This window comes from Gastrolobium bilobum, unplaced genomic scaffold (assembly GCF_033153095.1).
Source record: "Gastrolobium bilobum isolate Gb01-03AN ecotype WA unplaced genomic scaffold, APGP_CSIRO_Gbil_v1 utg11564, whole genome shotgun sequence".
Classification (NCBI taxonomy): domain Eukaryota; kingdom Viridiplantae; phylum Streptophyta; class Magnoliopsida; order Fabales; family Fabaceae; genus Gastrolobium; species Gastrolobium bilobum.
This window is the reverse complement of record NW_026895109.1, coordinates 63,495-86,877: the sequence shown is the minus strand read 5'-3', so window position 1 is coordinate 86,877 and position 23,383 is coordinate 63,495. Positions and strand designations below refer to the sequence as shown.

The 23,383-nt window shown below is 33.4% G+C and overlaps 3 protein-coding genes across 3 annotated transcripts; all 3 read left to right on the top strand.

Annotated features, from left to right (window-relative positions):
* The first annotated feature begins 404 nt into the window (after positions 1–404).
* Positions 405–6,956, top strand: LOC133308880 (uncharacterized). Its single transcript, XM_061509640.1, has 5 exons — positions 405–455; positions 2,613–3,140; positions 3,467–3,951; positions 4,056–4,558; positions 5,398–6,956. Exons 1-5 carry the CDS (start codon positions 405–407, stop codon positions 6,954–6,956), a joined length of 3,126 nt encoding a protein of 1,041 aa, XP_061365624.1.
* Positions 6,957–13,170: 6,214 nt separating this feature from the next.
* LOC133309600 (uncharacterized) lies at positions 13,171–17,003 on the top strand. The gene is made up of 4 exons (XM_061510422.1): positions 13,171–13,357; positions 15,168–15,566; positions 15,910–16,116; positions 16,582–17,003. Exons 2-4 carry the CDS (start codon positions 15,309–15,311, stop codon positions 16,876–16,878), a joined length of 762 nt encoding a protein of 253 aa, XP_061366406.1. The 5' UTR covers positions 13,171–13,357; positions 15,168–15,308; the 3' UTR covers positions 16,879–17,003.
* A 2,769-nt stretch (positions 17,004–19,772) lies between these two features.
* On the top strand, positions 19,773–21,936 carry LOC133309515 (cationic amino acid transporter 5). Its single transcript, XM_061510330.1, has one exon. It carries the CDS (start codon positions 19,907–19,909, stop codon positions 21,677–21,679), a length of 1,773 nt encoding a protein of 590 aa, XP_061366314.1. The 5' UTR covers positions 19,773–19,906; the 3' UTR covers positions 21,680–21,936.
* Positions 21,937–23,383: the final 1,447 nt, after the last annotated feature.

The following is a 23,383-nucleotide window of genomic DNA, read 5'->3' as shown; positions in this document are numbered from 1 at the left end:
ACAAAATCTACACATAATAAGATAATATGAAATTTAGAGTGGATCATTTCACATAACCCATAAGTGAAAACTTTATGTTTATCATCAAATATAAATCACGAAACCAATAATGTTTCCGATAACAACTTCAGTTCATTTCCAAGCATCTATGTTAGTCTCTTCAATTGTCAAGTCACAACTCTCTCCATATTCAACATTCCTTGAAGGTCCACCATATTTTGAAGCTACTACCAATTAAGCACTATGAGTTCTAAAAGCATAACCATTTGATTTGTTTAATAATAATTGGGCTGAATCACACACGGTTGAACATAGTCCAATGGTTGTTTGGGTCTTTGCTGGAATAGGTGCTGCGAGATGATGGCTTTGCGAGATGAACTGTAGCTTAAGGGATGCTCTATGAGATGGAGGTCTTGGAACTAGACCTCTTGGTTGATTGGGGTGATCAGGGGGAGGTACGTACGAAGTACTCTAATGCTCAAGTCAGTATGACTGATGAGCTTTAGTTTAAATGGTAAAGATGATCATACCTGGGCTTCAAGCCTTTATTTTTATTTTTTATTTTTTTGATAACAAGCCTTTATTTATATAGTGGTTAAGTGTCCTGCTTACACCGCCTTAGTATTGCAACATTTAACCTTATTGGTGAGCAGAAGTGGCTCTTGCAGGCTGTCCCGTATGCATGATGTCTATTTATGAGCTACGTCTTATATATGTACATGGAACCAGGTGTATGTCCTTTTGTAACACTAGTATGCATCCAGTTTGTTATCATTCGTATGATATTAAGCACAGTTACAATCACAAGAGTTGAATTAAAATACAACTTAACTTTTTCTTTTGAACGCATAATATTTTCTGCTTAAAACACTTTATGTATTTATAAATAATTCAAACTGTAATTATAACTCATACCAAAAAGCGAAACATCTAGACTCACTTCAACATATCATACCATCATGGAGTTCCCATAAACAATATGGCTCCAATCTATTACCGATTGATGGTAGTTAATTACACAAAATGATAATCTCCTACCAGCAACTCACAAAATGAAACAAACAACATTCCATTTTCTTTTCGGACAACCGGGGATAATTCCCACCATGATACCTCGACTTAAATGACAATTCAATAAATACATACATCATCCCAATTATCAATAGGCATACGAGCCCTTCCATCATAACAATATCAGAGTACACCAATATCCACAAAATACATCACTTGGAACTTAACTATTACAAAATATATGATAAGAGTCCTTTACATAAATCAATAATATGACAAATACAAAAGAACCATGACCATAGGCTAAGTCCCTCTATGCATCAACATTACATGTTCTTATAATAAGACTACATATACATGTGATACAATAGTAATCCAAAATAACATGTTGTCGACATAGGCTATGATATCAATACATAGACAACAAAATAAATAAACAGCAGCAGCAGCATGGAATAGAGCATAGTCTACATAGGCCTCTTGCCCATGAACCCTTCCGCACCATCAGTGCCAATACCTGAAAGGGGGTACCCGTGGGGTGAGATAAATATATCAGTAAATTTTTTTGGCTAATATTTCTCTGATTACAATTTCCGTATGCATATTAATATATATTATTACGTGTGTTTGGAAATTCACCATAATTACTCATGAGTTTTCACAACAAATGAAACTTCATGAACGCTGCATTTGTGACTTATATATGACCTTTTATTGTAGAAAAACATTCCTCATTGTAATATTGTATAAATACATTTTTGAATTTAAATTCAACTAATGATTTTATACACCTCATGTATATATTTAAGGTTCTGTATAATAAATATATTAAATAACAAAATTATATAACCAAATTAAAAATATTAATTCTACCATTAAACTTCTGTTACCAACAAAAACAAATACATTTTGAATTTAAATTCAACTAATGATTTTATACACCTTATGTGTGTGTATATTTAAGGTTCTGTATAATAAATAAATTAAATAACAAAATTATATAACCTAATTAAAAATATTAATTATACCATTAAACTTCTGTTACCAACAAAAATAAATACATTTTTTTTAAATTCAAATATCAATTTATTGGAATAAATTAAACAATCAGCGTTGGATATGGTATTTTTTTCAAAAAATTGGTTTCCCAACAAATGATGAATATGCTTATTTCATTAAGTAATTACTTTCTTTTTCTTTTTCAAAATGGTATTAATAATACTGAATTTTTAGCTACTTAAATTAAACAAAAAATAAAAGATTTATTTTTATACCACTCATTAAAGTTTGAAAAGTTTGATGATGGTCCGTTGGAGTGGGTAATAGAAGCCAAACCATTCTTTCATCAACTTGAGGCAAGCAGTGAGGATGCCTTCGACCAAGCAAAAATATTAAAGAGGAATCGAGTAAACTATTTCATCCAACGTTGTCGAGAGAGTGGGAATCCTAATGTGTTCTTTCGTGAGGGTGTTGTTAATTACTTTCGTGAATCTTCAACCCCAGAAACCATATATACAGCCCTTGATCATATTAAGCAAGCATCACTGAAAGGTCACTGAAAGCGCATTGATGTTAAACATCCATTATATTTGGGTTTGCAGTATCCTTTGTTATTTCCTTACGGTGAAGATGGTTATCGCGATGATGTCCATCGTAATTCAATTTCCACTGGTAGGACAAACCCAAGATCAACTATCAGCATTAGAGAATTCTTTGCATTTAGACTTCAGATCAGATTAGGAGAGTCCCAAGTTCTCCATCAATCTAGAAAACTTTTCCAACAGTTCTTGGTTGATGCTTATACAATGATTGAGCACGAACGTCTTAATTTCATTCGTTACAATCAGGCTAATCTCAGAGCTGATTTGTACAAAAATGTAGTACACGCGTTTGACAGAGGAGAAGATACAACGATCAAAACAGGCAGGCGTATTATTATACCTTCTTCTTTCACGTGCGACCCAAGATATATGGCAGAAAATTGTAAGAATGCATTTGCAATTTGCTGTTGGGCTGGACAACCTCATCTTTTCATAACAATTACCTGCAATCCGAAGTGGCCAGAAATTTCACGGTTTCTTAAGGCTAGAACGCTGAACGTTGAAGATCGTCCAGATATTCTTTGCAGAGTATTCAAGTTCAAATAGGACCAGTTGTTACAGGATTTAAGAAACGGACATATTCTTGGCAAAATTAATGCATGTACGTATTTTTTTATTTGTTATTGTTTTGGAATAACTTTTTTGCATTTTTTATTAAAATCAAAACCATATCTTTATATTTCCTAATTTTGCATGTACGTATCTTATTTATTTTTTTTATTTTTTTTGCGTTTTTTAATACAAATTATAATCGTTTGTTTTACTTGAAATTAACAGATGTTTGTACAATTGAGTTTAAAAAACGTGGGTTGCCTCATGCTCATATTCTATTGTTCTTGCATTCCTCTAACAAGCGAGAAAGTGCTCTCGATATTGACAAATTGATTTCTGCGGAGATTCCTGATAAAGATTCTGATCCTTCATTATTTGTAGCTGTAACAAGTTATATGATGCACGGTCCATGTGGTCCTAATAATTACAAGTCTCCTTGCATGAAAGAGGGAAAGTGTTCAAAGAAATTTCCCAAAAAATTCAGCTCCCGTACAATTATTGACGATGATGGATTCCCTCATTATAAAAGAAGAAATAATGGGAGATTTGTTATTAGGAATGGTGTGGAGCTAGATAATCGTTCTGTTGCGCCTTACAATGCAAACCTTCTTTTAAAATATCAAGCTCATATAAATGTTGAATACACCTGTCAGAGCGGTGCTATTAAATATCTTTTTAAATACATCCATAAAGGAAATGATCGCGTGACAACTGCTATAAAACATTCAGATCCAACTCTTGACGCATCTCGAAAAAATGATGAAATTCAAATGTTTTATGATTGCAGGTAGTGAATTTCAAATATATGAACGTGTGATTTTTTTCGCTTATTTGAACTGAATTACGATTTTTTTTTCCTTTCTTTGGAATAAATTTCTTCTTTTATTATAGGTATGTGTCTGCATGCGAGGCTGCTTGGAGAATTTTTGGCTTTGATATTCATTTTAGATATCCTCCTGTTCAGAGATTGTCATTTCACTTACCTAATGCAAAGAATGTTGTTTTCCGGGATAATGCATCAATATCTGATGTGAAGACAAGAGCTGAGTCCAGGAGGTCAATTTTTGAGGCTTGGATGGAAGCAAACAAAAAATATCCAGAAGGAAGGCATCTAACTTATGCTGAGTATCCAACCCATTTTGTTTATAAAGAAGATACCCAAGAATGGCACCCTAGAAAAAAAGGATTTTCAATCGGTAGAATAAATCGTTTCTCAGCTAATAATGGAGAAGATTCATATCTTCGGATGCTTCTTACTTTTCAGAAAGGTTGTACGAGCTATTATGATTTGAGAACAATTAATGGTGTGTTTTTTCCTTCGTTTAAGGATGCATGCTATTTTCTAGGTCTTTTGGATGATGACAGAGAGTATATCGATGCTATTAAAGAGGCAAGTTCATAGGGGTCAGCTTCTTATCTTCGTAATCTGTTTGCTCTTCTTTTATTTAGCAATTCAATGACTAGACCTGAATTTGTTTGGGAAAAGTCTTGGAAATTCCTCTCTGACGATATCTTATATCTACATAGGAAAAATATCGGATGTTCAGGTATGTGCTTATAACAATTTTCATGCATTATTTCTAAAGACCAATGTTTTACTGCAACAAGAGATATATCGACAATTTCAAAATGTTAGATATGTTTTTCATGTTGATTACTTCAAGAATGACATATACTTTCATGTTACTGTATGTATAATGTCCAACATTATTATCTGTTTGCTTTGAGTTCAAGAAAAATAATATTTTATAAATTATTTCACTTTCTTTTTATTAAAAATTTAAAACATTTTCAGTTATTATTGTTGATACTGAAAATAAGTTGTTAATTTAAGTTGAAATAAATGTTAATCTTAAAAATATTGTAACCTTTGTAAAGAAAACATTATTTTTATTATTGATGTTACTGTTTAAGTCTGTTACTTCACATTGAATTAAATTTATTATAAAAAAGTTAACGTTTTTTTAGGCTCCTTACAGTATATCATTGTTGTTTCTCATATCTCAATGGTGAGAGAGTTTTATTTGTCATTTTAAAAATTAATTATACTTTCTTAAATTCAAAAATATTAACCTCCTCTTTTTTTTAATTCATTATAAAAAGTCCGTTAATAGAATAAGTCATTTTGAATTTCATATATATTCTAACGCATCTTGAAGTTAATATTTTTTTTTTAATTTTTTCTGTTGTTTATAATTCAATTTCTTAGTATTCTGTTTTATTCTTTGTTTAGATGTATCTCTTCCAGAAGATTGTATAATAAATTCTACACTTGCTGAAATAGACAAAGTACTGCAGAACAATGGTAGATCTCTATCAGATTACCCGTCAATGCCTCGCATAATGATGGAATCATTGCTGGATATACAAAATAGATTGGTGCTTGATGAGTTATCGTATGACAGGTTATTTTTGATAGAAGAACATAAGAGATTATTACATTCCCTAACTGATGAGCAGAAAGATGTCTACGAGAAGATTATTTCAGCGGTTTCCCGAGGCACAGGGGGGTTTTTCTTTCTTTATGGATTTGGAGGCACAGGAAAAACATTTATTTGGAATACTTTGTCTGCATCTGTTAGATCAAATGGAAAAATTGTACTAAATGTTGCTTCGAGCAGAATTGCTTCTATCCTGTTGCCTGGAGGACGTACAACACATTCCAGATTTCGTATTCCTATTCAGATCAACGAAGATTCAACGTGTAACATAAGCCAAAATTCTACTCTTTCTGAGTTGTTGTCGAAAACAAGCTTAATTATTTGGGATGAGGCCCCAATGGTACACAGATTTTGCTTTGAGGCTCTTGATAGAACACTTAGAGATGTTCTTAGATTTTCTAATCCGAGTTTCTGTGATAATCCATTTGGTGGAAAAGTTGTTGTTTTAGGAGGTGATTTCCGGCAGATTTTACCTGTGATTCCTCATGGTAGCAGACATGATATAGTTCATGCCACTATTAATTCGTCTCATCTTTGGCCGCATTGTAATCTATTGACTCTGACCAAAAACATGCTTCTAACTTCAGGAAATAGTAATCAAAATTTGATGGAAATAAAAGAATTCTCAGAATGGCTTCTTAAAATAGGAGATGGTGATCTTGGAGATGATGTGGACGGGGAATCTATTATAACAATTCCAGATGCACTATTGATCAAAGAATCGGAAGATCCACTTTCAGATTTGGTTGATTTTGTGTATCCGAATATGTTGAATCATATTTTTGATCCTGCTTTTTTCAAAGAACGTGTCATTTTGACTCCTAAATTGGCAGATGTTGCTATCTTAAACGAGCGGCTTATGAGTTTTATTCCGGGTGAAGAACGAACATATTTGAGTTCGGATAGTGTTTTGAAGCAAGATGGAAATTCTGAGCTAGAGGATGTTGAATTCTCTCCTGAGATTTTAAATACCTTCTCATGTTTCGGACTTCCTGATCATAAATTAACTTTAAAGGTTAATGTGTCGGTTATGCTTTTGAGAAACATTGATCAATCAAAGGGGTTATGTAACGGCACAAGACTGCTTATTTCTAGATTAGGCAACCATGTTGTTGAGGCAACTGTTCTTAAAGGAAGCAATATAGGAGAAACTGTCTTAATCCCTAGGCTCACTATCAGCCCGTCTTCTCATACGTTTCCTATAAATTTCCAAAGAAGACAATTTCCCTTGGTGGTTTCATTTGCAATGACTATCAACAAGAGTCAAGGACAATCGCTTTCTCATGTTGGAATTTATCTTCCTAGACCTGTTTTTACTCATGGACAATTATATGTGGCGCATCAAGAGTAAAGAGCAAACAAGGATTGAAGATTCTTATATTTGATGATAATGGTTGTGTTGCAAATAGTACCTATAACATTGTCTATAAAGAAGTATTTCAAATGTTAGTGTAGTTGATTTGATTTCTTTTTGCAGTTCACAAACTTGAATGCATTTATGATGAAAAAATCTTTTTATTTTTTTTAATTTTGTGCATGTCCTTCTGATTTTTTTTAGTTATGATTGGGATAAAGTTATGCTATATTTTTTAATTATTTTTATATATTTTTAAATGTCGTTAATGTTATATATGTTTCTTCTTTTTTCAGATTATGATGTGCATTGCTTACGGAACCATCAAAGCAATTGGGAGTAAATTCAATTGGTGGTACAAATCCTGTAAGAAATGCCTCTATTATGTTTGTGAAGATTTTGACAGATTGTTTTGTAATAACTGCCAAAAACATTGGAGTGATGACCAACCAAAGTGAGTTATTTTGTCCAACGAATTTTTTTGATTTTTAATGTTTTGTTATACTACATAATTGAAACTGATAATTTTTAAGTAGTCATTTCATATTTTGTCGAATATCTTATATATGTGTAATATTTTGGCTGATTGTTTATGTGATAATAATTCCCGTACCTATAGTTATATAAGTTAATAATTTTTATTAAACGTCAATTCATTTAGAAGGATGCGACAAGATTCGGTCGACAACCAACTGAATTTTTTTTCCCTCCGTGCAGCACACGGGTAAATAACTAGTATATATATATACACTTTGGCTCTTTAATTTTTAAGTAGTTTAGTTTTTGAATTTTCCTTAAAAAAAAATTTAGGTTTCAAATTGGTCCTTTAAGTTATATATATATATAGTTTTAACAATATATATATATTGTTAAAACTAAGTGAAAAACTTGGTTATTAAGAAAATTTATTTCTGTCTCTATTCTTACAAACATTAGATGGGTAGGACCCTATCAATATTTTTGTAAATATTTATGAAAAGACAGAGATGGACACAATATGATCAAGTCACATTAAATTTACACACGACATGACATATTTTCAAATTTTGAAAATGTATCCTCTCATGTGCAAATTTTAGGGAGTAACTTTTCTCATGTTTAAATTTCATATGATGTGTAAAAATTTTGTACTTGTATCTTCCCTTACAAACATTAGATTCGTAGAGCTCTATTAAAAATTGTGAATATCTACAAAAGGATAGAGATAAATACAAAATCTACACATAATAAGATAATATGAAATTTGGAGTGGATCATTTCACATAACCCATAAGTGAAAACTTTATGTTTATCATCAAATTTAAATCACGAAACCAATAATGTTTTCGATAACAACTTCAGTTCATTTCCAAGCATCTATGTCAGTCTCTTCAATTGTCAAGTCACAACTCTCTCCATATTCAACATTCCTTGAAGGTCCACCATATTTTGAAGCTACTACCAATTAAGCATTATGAGTTCTAAAAGCATAACCATTTGATTTGTTTAATAATAATTGGGCTAAATCACACACGGTTGAACATAGTCCAATGGTTGTTTGGGTCTTTGCTGGAATAGGTGCTACGAGATGATGGCTTTGCGAGATGAACTGTAGCTTACGGGATGCTCTATGAGATGGAGGTCTTGGAACTAGACCTCTTGGTTGATTGGGGTGACTAGGGGGAGGTACGTACGAGGTACTCTAATGCTCAAGTCAGTATGACTGATGAGCTTTAGTTTAGATGGTAAAGATGATCATACCTGGGCTTCAAGCCTTTATTTATATAGTGGTTAAGTGTCCTGCTTACACCGCCTTAGTATTGCAACATTTAACCTTATTGGTGAGCAGAAGTGGCTCTTGCAGGCTGTCCCGTATGCATGATGTCTATTTATGAGCTACATCTTATATATGTACATGGAACCAGGTGTATGTCCCTTTGTAACACTAGTATGCATCCAGTTTGTTATCATTCATATGATATTAAGAACACTTACACTCACAAGGGTTGAATTAAAATACAACTTAACTTTTTCTTTTGAACGCATAATATTTTCTGCTTAAAACACTTTATGTATTTATAAATAATTCAAACTGTAATTATAACTCATACCAAAAAGCAAAACATCTAGACTCACTTCAACATATCATACCATCATGGAGTTCCCATGAACAATATGGCTCCAATCTATTACCGATTGATGGTAGTTAATTACACAAAATGATAATCTCCTACCAGCAACTCACAAAATGAAACAAACAGCAATCCATTTTCTTTCGGACAATCGGAGATAATTCCCACCATGATACCTCGACTTAAATGACAATTCAATAAATACATGCATCATCCAAATTATCAATAGGCATACGAGCCCTTCCATCATAACAATATCAGAGTACACCAATATCCATAAAATACATCACTTGGAACTTAACTATTACAAAATATATGATAAGAGTCCTTTACATAAATCAACAATATGACAAATACACAAGAACCATGATCATAGGCTAAGTCCCTCTATGCATCAACATTACATGTTCTTATAATAAGACTACATATACATGTGATACAATAGTAATCCAAAATAGCTTGTTGTCGACATAGGCTATGATATTAATACATAGACAACAAAATAAATAAACAGCAGCAGCAGCATGGAATAGAGCATAGTCACCATAGGCCTCTTGCCTATAAACCCTTCTGCACCATCATGCCAATACCTGAAAGGGGGTACCCGTGGGGTGAGATAAATATCTCAGTAACTTAGAGGATTTTTCCACCCCAAAGTTCACTTCAGGTATAAAACTTATAAATAGAATAATCAAAATAATGCACTGTATATGTTGGTGAGTCTTCAATTTATTATGTATTAAGGGTTAATATGAGCATGAAATTGATTTAAAAGTAATTAAAAGTTATGAGAATTATAATTAAAGTGTTATTTTATTCTCAATAATATTCTCATAAAAATTCTTATATTTTGCAGTAATTTTTAGTTTAATAAAGAGATAAATTGAAAAGCTCAAGTGGATTTACTTTATATTTCTGAATCATGTAATTCGTTTAAGATCTTATTAAATATTCCCTTGAATATTTTTAAGGAATGTTTTCCTTTAAAGATAAAAGGAAAGATTTAAAAGAATGGATTCAAGATATAATTGGAGATTCTAGAGAAGATTTCATTGAAGATATTATGAAAAATTAAAAGATATGATTTCATCACTATAAAATGGTAGGGGTGACAATATGGGTTGAGCCCGGCGAGTCAACCCGCCAACCCGCCAAAACGGGGCGGGTTGGGTTGAGATTTTCAACCCACCAACCCACCTCAACCCGCCCCGCCTAGAAGTGGGTCAAAACGGGTTCAACCCGCCGTGAGGCGGGTTGACCCGCCGGGTTTTAAATTTTCTTATTATTTTTTTTATTTTTTTACAATTAGGTAGTATTTCATTAGTACTTAAATTTTTGTGAAATTCAATTTTTTTTTATCTTAGTACTTTCTAGAAAAAATAAAGAATAACAATTTTATTTATGACAAATGTTATCTATTTATAAATTCCTAAAGAATGTTTGACAAATATTAGTATACATTTAAGATTGAGACTAAAAAAAATATAGAGAAGTGTGAAATAAAATAAAATAATATTAAAAAAATTCATAAAATATAATTTATTTTTGAATTTTAATTAATTTTTTTTAATTGGCGGGTTGGTGGGTTGACCCGCCAACCCACCATAAAACGGGGTGGGTTCATTTTTACAACCCATATTTTTTGGCGGGTCAACCCGCCCCGCCTCGTTTTTGACGGGTTGGTGGCGGGGCGGGGCGGGTCGGGCGGGGCGGGTCAACCCAAATTGCCACCCCTATAAAAAGGCAACTCTTGAAAGCACAAAGGGATTTCGACATAGTGGAAGGAAGAGATACCGGTGTTGAAGATTTCACAGAGAGAAAGAGAGGAACTAGAAGAAATTGAGCACCATTGAATTCTTCTTATTCTTTATGATTTCTTCTAGACGAAGATCATCTGAGGAAGAAACCCAACGCCATTGTTGAAGAAGAAAGAATACCCTGTAGAGTAGGATTTATGTCTTTTTTACCGAGAGGAATAATTGTGTGATACACTTGTGAGTAGATCTATCTTTTAGAAGGTGAAATTCTCTGCTTAGTGAGGTTAGGGGTGGCAATTTGGGTTGGCTCCGACTCGCCCCACCCCACCAAAAACGGGGCGGGGCGGGTTAACCCGTCAAAAAATATGGGTTAGAAAAATGAATCCACCCTATTTTATGATGAATTGGCGGGTCAACTCACCACCACGCCAATTAAAAAAAATTAATTAAAATTCAAAAATAAACACTTATAGATGATTTTTTGTTTAATTTACTGTTCATAAACACTTTTACAAGCTGACTTATAAAAGGCCGGACTATTTGATACCGAGCCGAAAATTGCCGACCTCGACACACAACAAAACCAAAACGTGATTTCCAAGCTTACAGTCCCACATGGTGTTCAACACGTGTGACAATAAATCTGGGCGTTTCCATGAGTGAGGGTAGTTCGAGGCCGTGGTTTTGGCATTTAGCAAACGGTTTTCGATATTGTTGTTGATACTTTATACTCCACAAAAACGCTGGTTTTCGACCATGGTTTTCTTTCCTTGTTTGTGCCGTCGGGTTTTACAATTTTGCTGTTTTATCCTTCCATTTTTTCCTATCTACAACTAGCTTTTAATCTTTTACCCAATATGTTTCATTTTCATTATTACCTAACTTACATAATATAATTTTTTTAAGGTTTAATATTTTTCATTCACATAAGAGTGAGTGAATTTTACAATTTTTTTTCTCTCATCTTTTTATAATAAGATCCACTTACTTTAATGTAAATATATGGTAGAGAAAAATTTTCTATAGCAAAAATAAAAATATTTCCCCCCCTTTTTTTTTGGGTAAACTTTTCCTTTTTCTACCGTTAAAGAAACAGTGCATTATAAAAAAGTAAATAAATAAAGGTTTATATCATAGCTAATGTTTGATTATTTTGCAACCATTAAATATTTGAATAGGATTCTTCTGTCTTCCATCTACTTATTAACGAAAGTTAATAAATGTAAATAATAATTTATATCTGACTTTATTAAATTAGTATCTTATTTATTGGTACCTTCAATTTGTTTAAATCTCTTAAAATAAAGAGAATAATAATAAAATAAAGTATTTAAATATAATAAAATAATATATTTTTATACAAACAAAATCACATAAATGGAAATGAAAAATCGCATATACAAACAAAATTTATAAATACTTAGATATAATTAGTTTTACTTAATTTTTTTCTCAATTATAAATGTAGTTCATCTAACATGACAGTTTTGGATCAATATATTTCAATTAATTAGTACCACTAATTAAACTCTACGTAAGCTTACCAAAAAAAGCTCTCCATAAAACATAAAAAATTATAATGTTTAGAGAAAATATGTAATTATTAATGGAAAAATTTATCCTTATAGATGACAGTTATCTTAATACTTTAAGTATATTGAATTAAGACATCACATACAAAGACTTCCGTTCGAAAAAAAAAAAGTATAATGAATTAATATAAAGTTATCCCCATTATATTTAACAAAAGAGTAACTATAGATTTTAAAATTATATTTTCGGTCTTTTGATTTTTTTTTCAACCCATAAGAGGTCTGTACTGTAGCACTAACTTATGACTAGGTGACATTAAAAACAATTATATATAGAGAGACTAAATTATTTTTTTCATAAAAATCCTGAATTAAAAATAAATATCATACCTAAAAATTAAAAATATATTTTAACCAAATACATATATCAGTCCCATAAGTAAAGTAAATAAGTAATTTATTATTTTGAAAATAAATGGTGAAGTAAAAAAATTATGCTCAAATTTAAATTAATTAAAAATAATATCATTGATGCAAGAATAAAAAAAATTAAGACATTGTTCAAAATATAAAATCTCATTAATTTTATTTATTTATTTATTTTCGGTAAACTTTTTTTTTTTATTTTTTTATTAAGAGACAGATATGTAAGAAAAAATGGGCCGCAGATGCAAATTGCACCAAGTATGAGGAGAAAAAATTAAATAAATAAAGACAATAAGAAAGATTAGCAGTAAGAAACATAGCATTTATTAAGTTAAAGATTGAGAGAAATTCATAAATAAAAAATATCGGGGTCTCTGGCTTCTTAACAAGTTTCTGTGCTTGCGTTGCGTGAGAGAGAATGAAACAACGTCACACAGGCAAAAGCTTCTGTTTCCTTTTCCCCCAGCTATAAAGATGTGTCTTTCACCTGTGCTTTCCATGATAGTGTAGCTGAAGCTACTTCCTAAGCATTTGCGGTTTTGGACACACAGCATCAACATTTTTATTGGTCGGTAAGAACTAGATTCGTTTTCATCTGTGATTGTTGGAATTTGAAACTAACTCATTTGCACAAGGGAATGATAAAAAACTAATCTTTTTTGTGGGTATTGAGCTAAACATACTCCGGTAGTGCATGTGAGTGTATTTTCCTGGAAGTTTTGTTTTTTATTTTAATTTTTTTTTTAGTTATTTAATTATACATTTCTTGTGTGAATCGATCTTGCATATGTTATTTCTCTTTAGTGTTTTGTTCTGTTTTAAATCCTGTGTTTTGTTGGGCATTTTCACAAATTTAATGGCTTTAGGCACTTGTTGCTTGTTCTGACATCTGATGGTTTAGCCACATTGTTTACCCAAGTCCAATTTGACTCAAATCCCATTAAGGTTTTGCTTTTATTTTTGCAAGCCAGAACTGAAACTGGAAACAAGAATGGGTTTATTTGTATCCATGGGATTAGAATCAAAGGTCAACATCCTTGAGGTGTGTAAGTGTGTTTCTTAGTCAACCAGTGAGTTAGACTTAGAGGGTTGATGGGTTGATTTCAGATTCAGGATTGTGATGATAGAGATTAGAGAATATGCTACATATTGGAATTAATTTTTCCTGCCTTTCCTTTTTATACTTATTGTTAGTAATTGGTAATAGCTATGTCAATATTGTATATGGATCTTTACATTTTCATCTTAAACTTGTGGATTTTTGGTAGTTAACCAATCTCTTAGGGAGGAGCTGGTCCAGGTCTGTATGAGATATTCTTCATGTGGTTAGGCTAAATTATGATTTATTTGTGACTTGGGATGATTGTAAGACGAGACTCATAGCAGACATTGTGGTTTTGTGAAGCTGTGTGAAAATTTCTCTCCATCGTGGGAGTTCTGTGTCAAATTAAGACTGCACTAAAGTGGCCAACCATAAAAAGTTCAGAAATGAAAATTGTTTTTTAATTCCTTGAAATGATCATCAAAATGAAAATCCGTTAGCCATGTTTGATGACACCTATTATCCGGAAGTCTAACGCATTACTAGCATTAAGTATAAAATTATGACCAAATGTAGGTTAATACAAGGAATATGACTAATCTGAAGATCATATCTGGGGTGGTACTTGATAGGTGGTTGATAGACAATTGAGCATTGAGGCTTTTATGATATTTAACTATCGAAGAGTAAATTCAGTTCTTTGTTGTTGTTTTACAATGTTAGCAAACCATTGGATATCCTAAATCATTTAAACCTACAATAAGGTTCCAATTCAAGACCATTTTAATATCTCTTAATCTATATGTTCCTTTTGTATTCTGAACTATGTTACAATACAATTCTGGTGGAGTGGTTTCCTTATATTTTCTTCATATGTAAAATAGTCTTTGTACATAGAATAGAGTTATTGGAATAATTTTGCTGTGCATGAATGGAAATAGCATCTTTCAGGATAGTATTGGTGTAACTTCAAAACTTTCTTATTTGTTTATAATGTTCAGTGTAATTTAAATGGTTTTTTTTCCTCTCAGAGCAAGTGTTTGGTGCCAGTATGTGCACTTTATAATCTCTTGTAGCCTATAGAATTCATTTCTTTTTGTTTTCTGCTTGCATGTATCCATGACTGTCTAGTAGATCACAAGTTTAATGTTTATTTTAAAAGTTCTATTTTGTGCCATAATATCATTTAAAACACCAATATTAAGCATCCTTCCCCTTGCCCTTGCCCCTCCTTTTTACTTATTGCCAAACAATTTACGAAGCCATATCATCATGTAAGCTCTTTTATAATCAAAATTTCTTTTAAACTTAACCAGCTAATTTTGGAATTGCATATGCAGGCTTTAGCATCAATGTTGAAGGAGTTCAATACTTTACCCCATTAGTTGGTTCCTTGAAATTTATATTGGCATTGCTATACTGGAAATTCTTCTAAACAGTCACTTAGCCAACAAAGGGTGTGCTTCTTAATTTGTGCTACCATGTCAATATTGGCTAAACTACGCTGTGTCACTATAGATGTTACTGGTACCCTAATGGCTTACAAAGGGGAGCTTGGTGACTATTATTGCATGGCAGCCAAAGCAGTTGGCCTTCCATGCCCAGACTACAAGCGTATGCATGAGGGCTTTAAGCTGGCATACAAGGACATGGCAAGGAAGTATCCATGTTTTGGGTATGCTGCCAAAATGCCAAACATTGTGTGGTGGAAAACTTGTGTGCGAGATTCTTTTGTCAGGGTAAGATATCTGTCAAAGTCATTACAGTGAGTTTATTACTTATCAAGATAGCTAAGTTGGTATTTACATGGGCACACGACGAGGAAAGGTAGCATATTTAATTATTTAGTTTGGTTCTAAATTTATCTTGTGCAACAATGAATGCACAGAACCAACACATGTTAAACACCCCCCCCCCCCCCCCCCCCCCCCCCCCACCCACACACACACCCCCCACCCCCCCCCTCCCCCCCCCCCCCCCCCCCCCCCCCCCCCCCCCCATTTGTGTTTAGTTGTATTATAAGCTATCAAAATCAAGCAGTGAATTACAGATTTATGAAGGAGAGTTTTGTTTTTCTGGCAGGCTGGATATGAGTATGATGAGGAGACATTTGAGAAAATTTTCAGACGCATATATTCATCCTTTGGTTCATCTGCTCCGTATACTGTCTTTCCAGACTCCCAACCATTTCTTAGTTGGCTTCGTGGAAATGGTCTCAAAGTTGGCATTGTGAGCAATGCTGAGTATCGATATAAAGATGTGATTCTTCCAGCTTTGGGTTTAAACGAGGTAAACTTCTTATGATTTTCCAAAAATTTGCTATCAGACTTATATATAAGTGTAAATGATAAATTAACATTTTGCATTGCTACAGAGGCCAATTAAGTACTTAACTACAAAGTTGCATTATATCACATCCAGAAACATCCGTGAGTACCAGCATAGAGTTGTGCATGCAAGCACACAATGACAATGTTAAGAGAGAACGGTGCACTTCCATTTTGAAACACAATGTTGTTATTGATTAATGATCTATGAATTTCAATGAATCCCTGACTCATTGAATCACACTTGGAAAAAAAAAAAAAATCATGTTGAACTGTAGTCTATTCAGCACTAATATTCACTAATCACTACAAGCATCTTTGATCTCCTGTACATTTATGATATGAGTATATTAAGTCATGCCTCTGCACTTATGCCCCAGAGACAAGAATGTCTGATTGTTATGATGTTTGATGATGATGCATGCAGGGATCTGAGTGGGACTTTGGTGTATTTTCTGGCCTTGAAGGTGTTGAGAAGCCAAACCCAAAAATTTATGAGATTGCACTTGAGAGGGCTGGAAATATTGCACCTGAAGAAGTTCTACATATAGGGGATAGCATGCGCAAAGACTATGAGCCAGCTAAGAGCATAGGGATGCATGCACTATTGTTGGATAGATTTAAGACACCAGATGCTGTGGAATGGAGGAAATCTGGTGCAGTTGTTCTTCCTGATTTGTTGGCAGCACAAGAATGGCTGTCTTCAGAGAAGTCAACTTGCTAGAGGCTCTATCATTGCTCTAGTAGTATTTAAGTATCATTTTCCTCCCTCTAATCATATAACTGGGGGGATGTGCCATTTTGAATTGCTGACTTCAAGTTTACTTATCATTTTTAGCTACTTTTTGTCGGTTAAATATTGCAATTTTGTTAATATCATGATTTCAAAATTATCTATGATTGTGCTCAGTCTTTTTTGATGAAGTTGGGGGGAATTTAAGACAATGATGCTTTCTTTGTGATTGGATAAATTATGAAAAAAAATAGTTAAAAATTATTAATATGCATAATTGATTTTTAAGAAGACAATTATATGAATGTTAATTTATGTTTGAAAATGTTAACTTATAAACAATTTTAAGAAATAATTTTGTTTGGATTATATAAAATGTGTCACTTTTATATATTAGATTACCAAAAAGATAAAAAAAAAATGATTTAAATATGTTATTTGCTTGACAGCCAACATGTATTTATCTACCTAAACTTTTAAAATAATTTGAAATACACAATGGAAATGTTGACGATTTAACTTATAGAAAGCAACTTTGAGTGAAAACAACTTTTATGGTATAAAAAGCCATTACCCAAAATAATTTATATTCTCCGAGCATGCTCTTTGCTTTTGGAATCTTTAGCAGCCAAATTTGACTCTATAATTTATTTGTATAAGCTTTTCAATAAATCACAAAAATACCGAACATCAAATTTTTTTGATTAACAATACTCAACCCCGTGCTTCTTGGATGAGGAAAATGTCATGAATCTGATTAGCTATTGGAGAATCATTTGACTTTTGATTCTGCATGATTTCTGGAAAATATATTTGATCACGTGTCACGAAATTATTAATAAACATAATTCGCTATTAATCATAGTGAATTACGTGACCTGACAGTCTGATAAAAATTATTATTAACGTAATATTTAGATAAAAATTTTGTCAAACATGACACTTTGATCCCTGTTCCTACAACTAAAGTCTTGCTTGGAAACAGGCCCCCTTATCTGATTGGATGTATGCGCCAGATTTTTCTTGAGGCCAAGGCTCACTCTTCAAAGTAAGAAATTTCAACACAGACTTAGTGACACATTTTGTCGTCTAACTGAGATATATAAAGATGTCCTAAGAAACCGAGAATGCGTTTGAACTACTTAAAAATAAGTTACAATATCATAAAAAAATTATATTTTATTTGATTTCTCAAATAGCATTAAGTATAGGACATAAAGTAAAGACAACACGAATCTTTAAATATTTATTATCTACTAAAATAGGTTATAAGATCTTACGACACATTGACCAAACTCACATCCTTTTAATAAAAATTTACCGGATTGTCATGCTAGAAAAAAATTTTGTCAAAATATCACGTCACAATTCCACTGATCTGACAAACGAGAATGGACTGGACACGTGGCAGCATCTGAATGGTCCACCATTTTAGCTGAGCAGCTCAGCGAGAATGACAGAATGCTGACACGTGACAAAAGTACAGACATCCTGTACTTTTATAGAGAATGCCTGTACTTTTGTCACGTGTCATCATTATGTCATTCTCGTTGGGCTACTCAGCTAGAATGGTAAACCATTCAGACGCTGTCACGTGTCCAGTCCATTCTCGCTTGTCAGATCAGCCAGATTGTAACATGACATCTTGACAAAAAAAAAAATTTGACCTGACAATCCAGTAAATTTTTGCCTAAAAGGTAACAATATGGTCATTGTCCCATATCTTATCTTTTGGTTCGGTTTAATTTTTAAAGTGGTTTAATAAAACCAATTTGGTTCTCAAAACTGATTGATAAAATTTCGGTTCGGTTTGGTTAAGTAATATATTGGCTTCTCTTTTGAAAGTGTTGCTAGTATACAAAGACGAACCAGAGGTGATTTACAATGATGCTGACTTGAGCAAACCTACCTCAAATGCTGTCTAAGACGGATAGAGTAATGAATGATAAGATCCAACAGAATATTCAAATTAGTAGGGCGCAATGGACATCACGTGCATTGGCAGCATCTATAGTCTTCTCTGACCTCGACATGTTAAAGTCCTTATCAGGATGAAAATTGAGGATATGTGAATGTGACAACTTCAGTTGTTTTTCCAAAGAGATGCGTGCCTTGACTGTTCATTTGTGTAACAACATGGCGAGAATCTTCTTCCGGATTAAGGTTTTAAACCCTTCTAAAAAATAGCACAAAGAATATCGAACACATTCTTTTATCTCCACCTACTCAGCTTTCATGTGCCTACTCAGCTTTTATGTGCCAACTGAGCTACCATCATTTAATAATCCTAACTAGTATTTTATGATGACATTTTCACTCTTTTTACGTGATACTCCAATAGCATATACTCCATCCAAGATTCTATTATCTTACACTTTCACAAATTTTAATGTGAACTTCTGTTATTCTGGATGTACCAGCCAAGGCTTTTTGGCAACAACTTTCTTTTTATTTTGCATTTTTTTTTAAGAAAAAATTCACTAATGTCTCTGTGATTTATTCTAGAATATCTATGTCCGTGTGATTTTTTTTATCACATATACTCCTGTGGTTTGCAAAAGTATATGTTTTTTATCATATATGTCCCTGTGGATTTTTATTTTTTACAAACCACATGACCATATGTGATAAAAAAAAAACCACGTGAATATAAGTGATTCTAAAAGAAACCATATCTGTAACTTATCCCTTTTTCGTAAGGACTGACACACGCGTTAGCATATATCAGTAAGTTTTTGTTAAAAAATAATATGTAAAATTCAGCTCCATAATATCTTACATAAGCATAGCAACACGCACTTATATATCATGTCAAGATGCCCACCTATTAAATGCACACTAAAAGGCAGTTGATGAGAAAGCTTTCTTCATAATAGCATGTAAATTCCACACCAACTGACAAAATAATGTAAGAGACTTGGAAGGATCCTTTCTTTTCTTTAAAGCAATCTGCTTATTTTTCTCAGTCATCTGCATTTCCAAATTACTTAAAAGCTTCAGGAAAAAAACAATTTTTTGAATGGCTTCCACTAGAGGCATGGATGACCCTGAACCACAAAAAAGCTATTGGAGATGGAGCAAACAAGATTTCTTGCCAGAGGAGTCTTTTCAAAGCTGGAACAACTATGTTTCTGCTCTTTCACAAACATGGATTAGGTTCAAGGATCGTCTTCTGAGTAGATCAGATGATGCCACTGAGACAGTGGAACTCAGGAAACAAAGTGAGAATGAAATGAAACGTTGCCTCAACTGGTGGGACCTCATCTGGTTGGGATTTGGTGCAGTGATTGGAGCAGGAATCTTTGTGCTCACTGGTCAAGAAGCACATAACCATGCTGGAGCAGCTATTGTCTTATCCTATGTTGCTTCAGGCTTTTCAGCAATGCTTTCTGTTTTCTGCTACACAGAATTTGCTGTAGAAGTCCCAGCTGCAGGTGGATCATTTGCTTATCTAAGAATTGAGTTAGGAGACTTTGCTGCTTTCATAACAGCTGGGAACATATTTCTTGAATGCATTCTTGGGAATGCTGCAGTGGCCAGATCATGGACTTCTTACTTCACAAACCTTTTGAATCTTCCCAAGAATTCACTACTCATCAAGACAGATCTCAAAGATGGATACAACTTGCTGGATCCTATAGCTGTTGGGGTTTTGGCAATTGCTGCAACAATTGCAATGATCAGCACAAGAAAAACCTCAACTCTCAATTGGATAGCATCTGCAATCAACACAACTGTAATTTTATTTGTGATTATTGCAGGGTTTGCTCATGCCAATACATCAAATTTGACACCATTTTTACCTCATGGGGCTCAGGGTGTGTTTCAAGCTGCAGCAATTCTTTATTTTGCATATGGTGGATTTGATAGTATTGCAACCATGGCTGAAGAAACCAAAAAGCCATCAAGGGACATACCAATAGGCTTGATTGGATCAATGTCCATAATCACAGTGATATATTGCTTGATGGCACTCTCATTGAGCATGATGCAGAAATACACAGACATAGATACAGATGCAGCTTTTTCAGTTGCATTTGAGAAAGTAGGAATGAAGTGGGCAAAGTATGTAGTAGCTTTTGGTGCACTGAAGGGGATGACCACAGTTCTTCTGGTAGGAAGTTTGGGACAGGCACGTTATATTACTCACATTGCACGTTCCCACATGCTCCCCCCATGGTTTGCTCTTGTTCACCCTAAGACAGGAACCCCTATAAATGCAACACTCTTGATTACCATTCCAAGTGCTTGCATAGCTTTTTTCTCAAGCTTGGATGTGTTATCAAGCTTGATATCAGTAAGCACACTCTTTGTCTTCATGATGATATCTGTTGCCCTTCTGGTAAGAAGGTACTATGTCTCAGGAGTCACATCAAGAGAGAACTTGTTAAAGCTAGTTGTCTTGTTGTTGCTCATTATTGGTTCCTCAATGGGAATTTCAGCTTACTGGGGGCTGAGGCCTAATGGTTGGCTTGGATACACCATAGCAGTTCCTGTTTGGTTCTTGGCCACTCTAGGGATGTCACTATTTTTGACTCAGCAAAGGATGCCAAGAGTTTGGGGAGTTCCACTTGTTCCTTGGTTGCCATCTTTGTCAATTGCAACAAATATCTTCCTTATGGGATCTTTGGGTTCTGAAGCCTTCATAAGATTTGGAGTATGCACAGTAATAATGCTGATCTACTATTTTTTCTTTGGCCTCCATGCTACTTATGATATGGCTCATCAACAAGAAAAGCTGCAACCCATTAAAGTTAACCACACAGAGACCATCAAGAATGAAGGGCCTTAGACACTATTGTGCTACAATTAGCAATGAACAAATATGCAGATGTAACTGAAAATAAATTAAGGTTTGATGGAAAGGGTTGCTATTATCAATATTGAGCTTCATGCATGATTAACCTTGCTTAGAATTGTTCTTCCTGCATCATAAACAAATTGTTGCTACTTGATATTGATACCAAAAATGTCACAGCCTACAACTAGAAACAAATTGGAAAGCTAGTATTTTTTATTTTTTTTTGGTATAAGAAAGATAGTATTTTCAACACCACAGAAGTTTTTTTTTTTCTCTGAATAGTAAAATTGTAAAAGTTCTAGCAATAAAAATTGATTAAGCTACTAAGATGAATCACGAATGCTTGCTTAATTTTCAGTGGCAAAAATAAAATAAATCCGCCTATTAATATTCTTGGATTTAGATTCTGTTCATTTTGCTTAATCAGATCACAATACAAATTTAGACTTGATACACCAAGGTTCTATTTTATTTTTATGTTTTTTTCTGATTCATGAGTAAAGCTCAATTTTCATACAAATATATATTTTATCAATTTAATCTCTTATTGATTGATTTCCATCAATGAATCCCTCAAACTTCAAATCTCTGACAAACTTATTCTTGCGTCCATTTACTAAATGAAGGGATGATATTATCAAAGGTTTAAAATTTAAGAAATTAAATTAATAAAATAAAACCCGAGGAACAAAATTGATATTAATTATGAAAAAAACAAAAAATGAGTTTTACTCTAACATATATTACAAAGATGTAATCTATTATGAAAAAAGTTTAGGTAAATCAGTTTCCTTTATTAGAACACGCTCATACGGGTTTTTTGACCCTTATAACCCTTAATTAATAATTAATTACTAATTTGATCTTCATTTGAAACTAATTCGAAAATTTAACCCCCTCAAAAAACATAACACCAATCTGTCCCTGTTTGACCGTTGACCACCAAGTCTACCCGGGTACACCCCTCCCTACCCGAGTATTTTTTGAAATACTTTTCCTACCCGGGTAGGGAGGGGTGTACCCGGGTAGAGTTCTTGAATCTGGAAAAATGGTTGAATTAGTTACCCGGGCAGGGAGGGGTGTACCCGGGTAAATATCGACGGTAGGGTTTTTTATAACCCAGCAGCCCCCATCATTTGGAAAACCCACAAAGGGGTACCCGAGTAGAGCTGTTGGAGGTGTGTTGGTTGCGCGATTTTCAGGCATAATCTTGCACAAATTCGTCTTGTTTATGATCATCAGTTCGCGGACGTGTGAACCTCTCTTCCTTTTACAGATTGAAATCAATCCAAGGTTCCTTTTTTTTCGTTTTTATCAATTTTGTTCTGATTGATGAAATATATCCCTCCCTCATTTGAAATCTTATGAATTCCTTTTATTTTCGTTTATATCATTTGATTCTGACCGAATAATTTTATCAATTTGTATGTGATACCCTTACCCTAACCCTAACCCTAACCTGTATGTTTCTGATTTTGGCTTTTTTTTAGTTTAATTGTGTGACACAATGAGTGCTAGACGTGTTTCAAAGCCGCCGGTGGGGGAAAATGAGCGAAGAACAAGCGTTGACACGATGGGTCGTCATCCTCTCAGCTTCAGGCTGGTGTGAGTCAGCCTCCGGACTTGACGTTCAGTTATTTGTTTGATGATGACATAGCTGCCCATGAGACGTTTGTGAAGTATTTCATGAGCAGG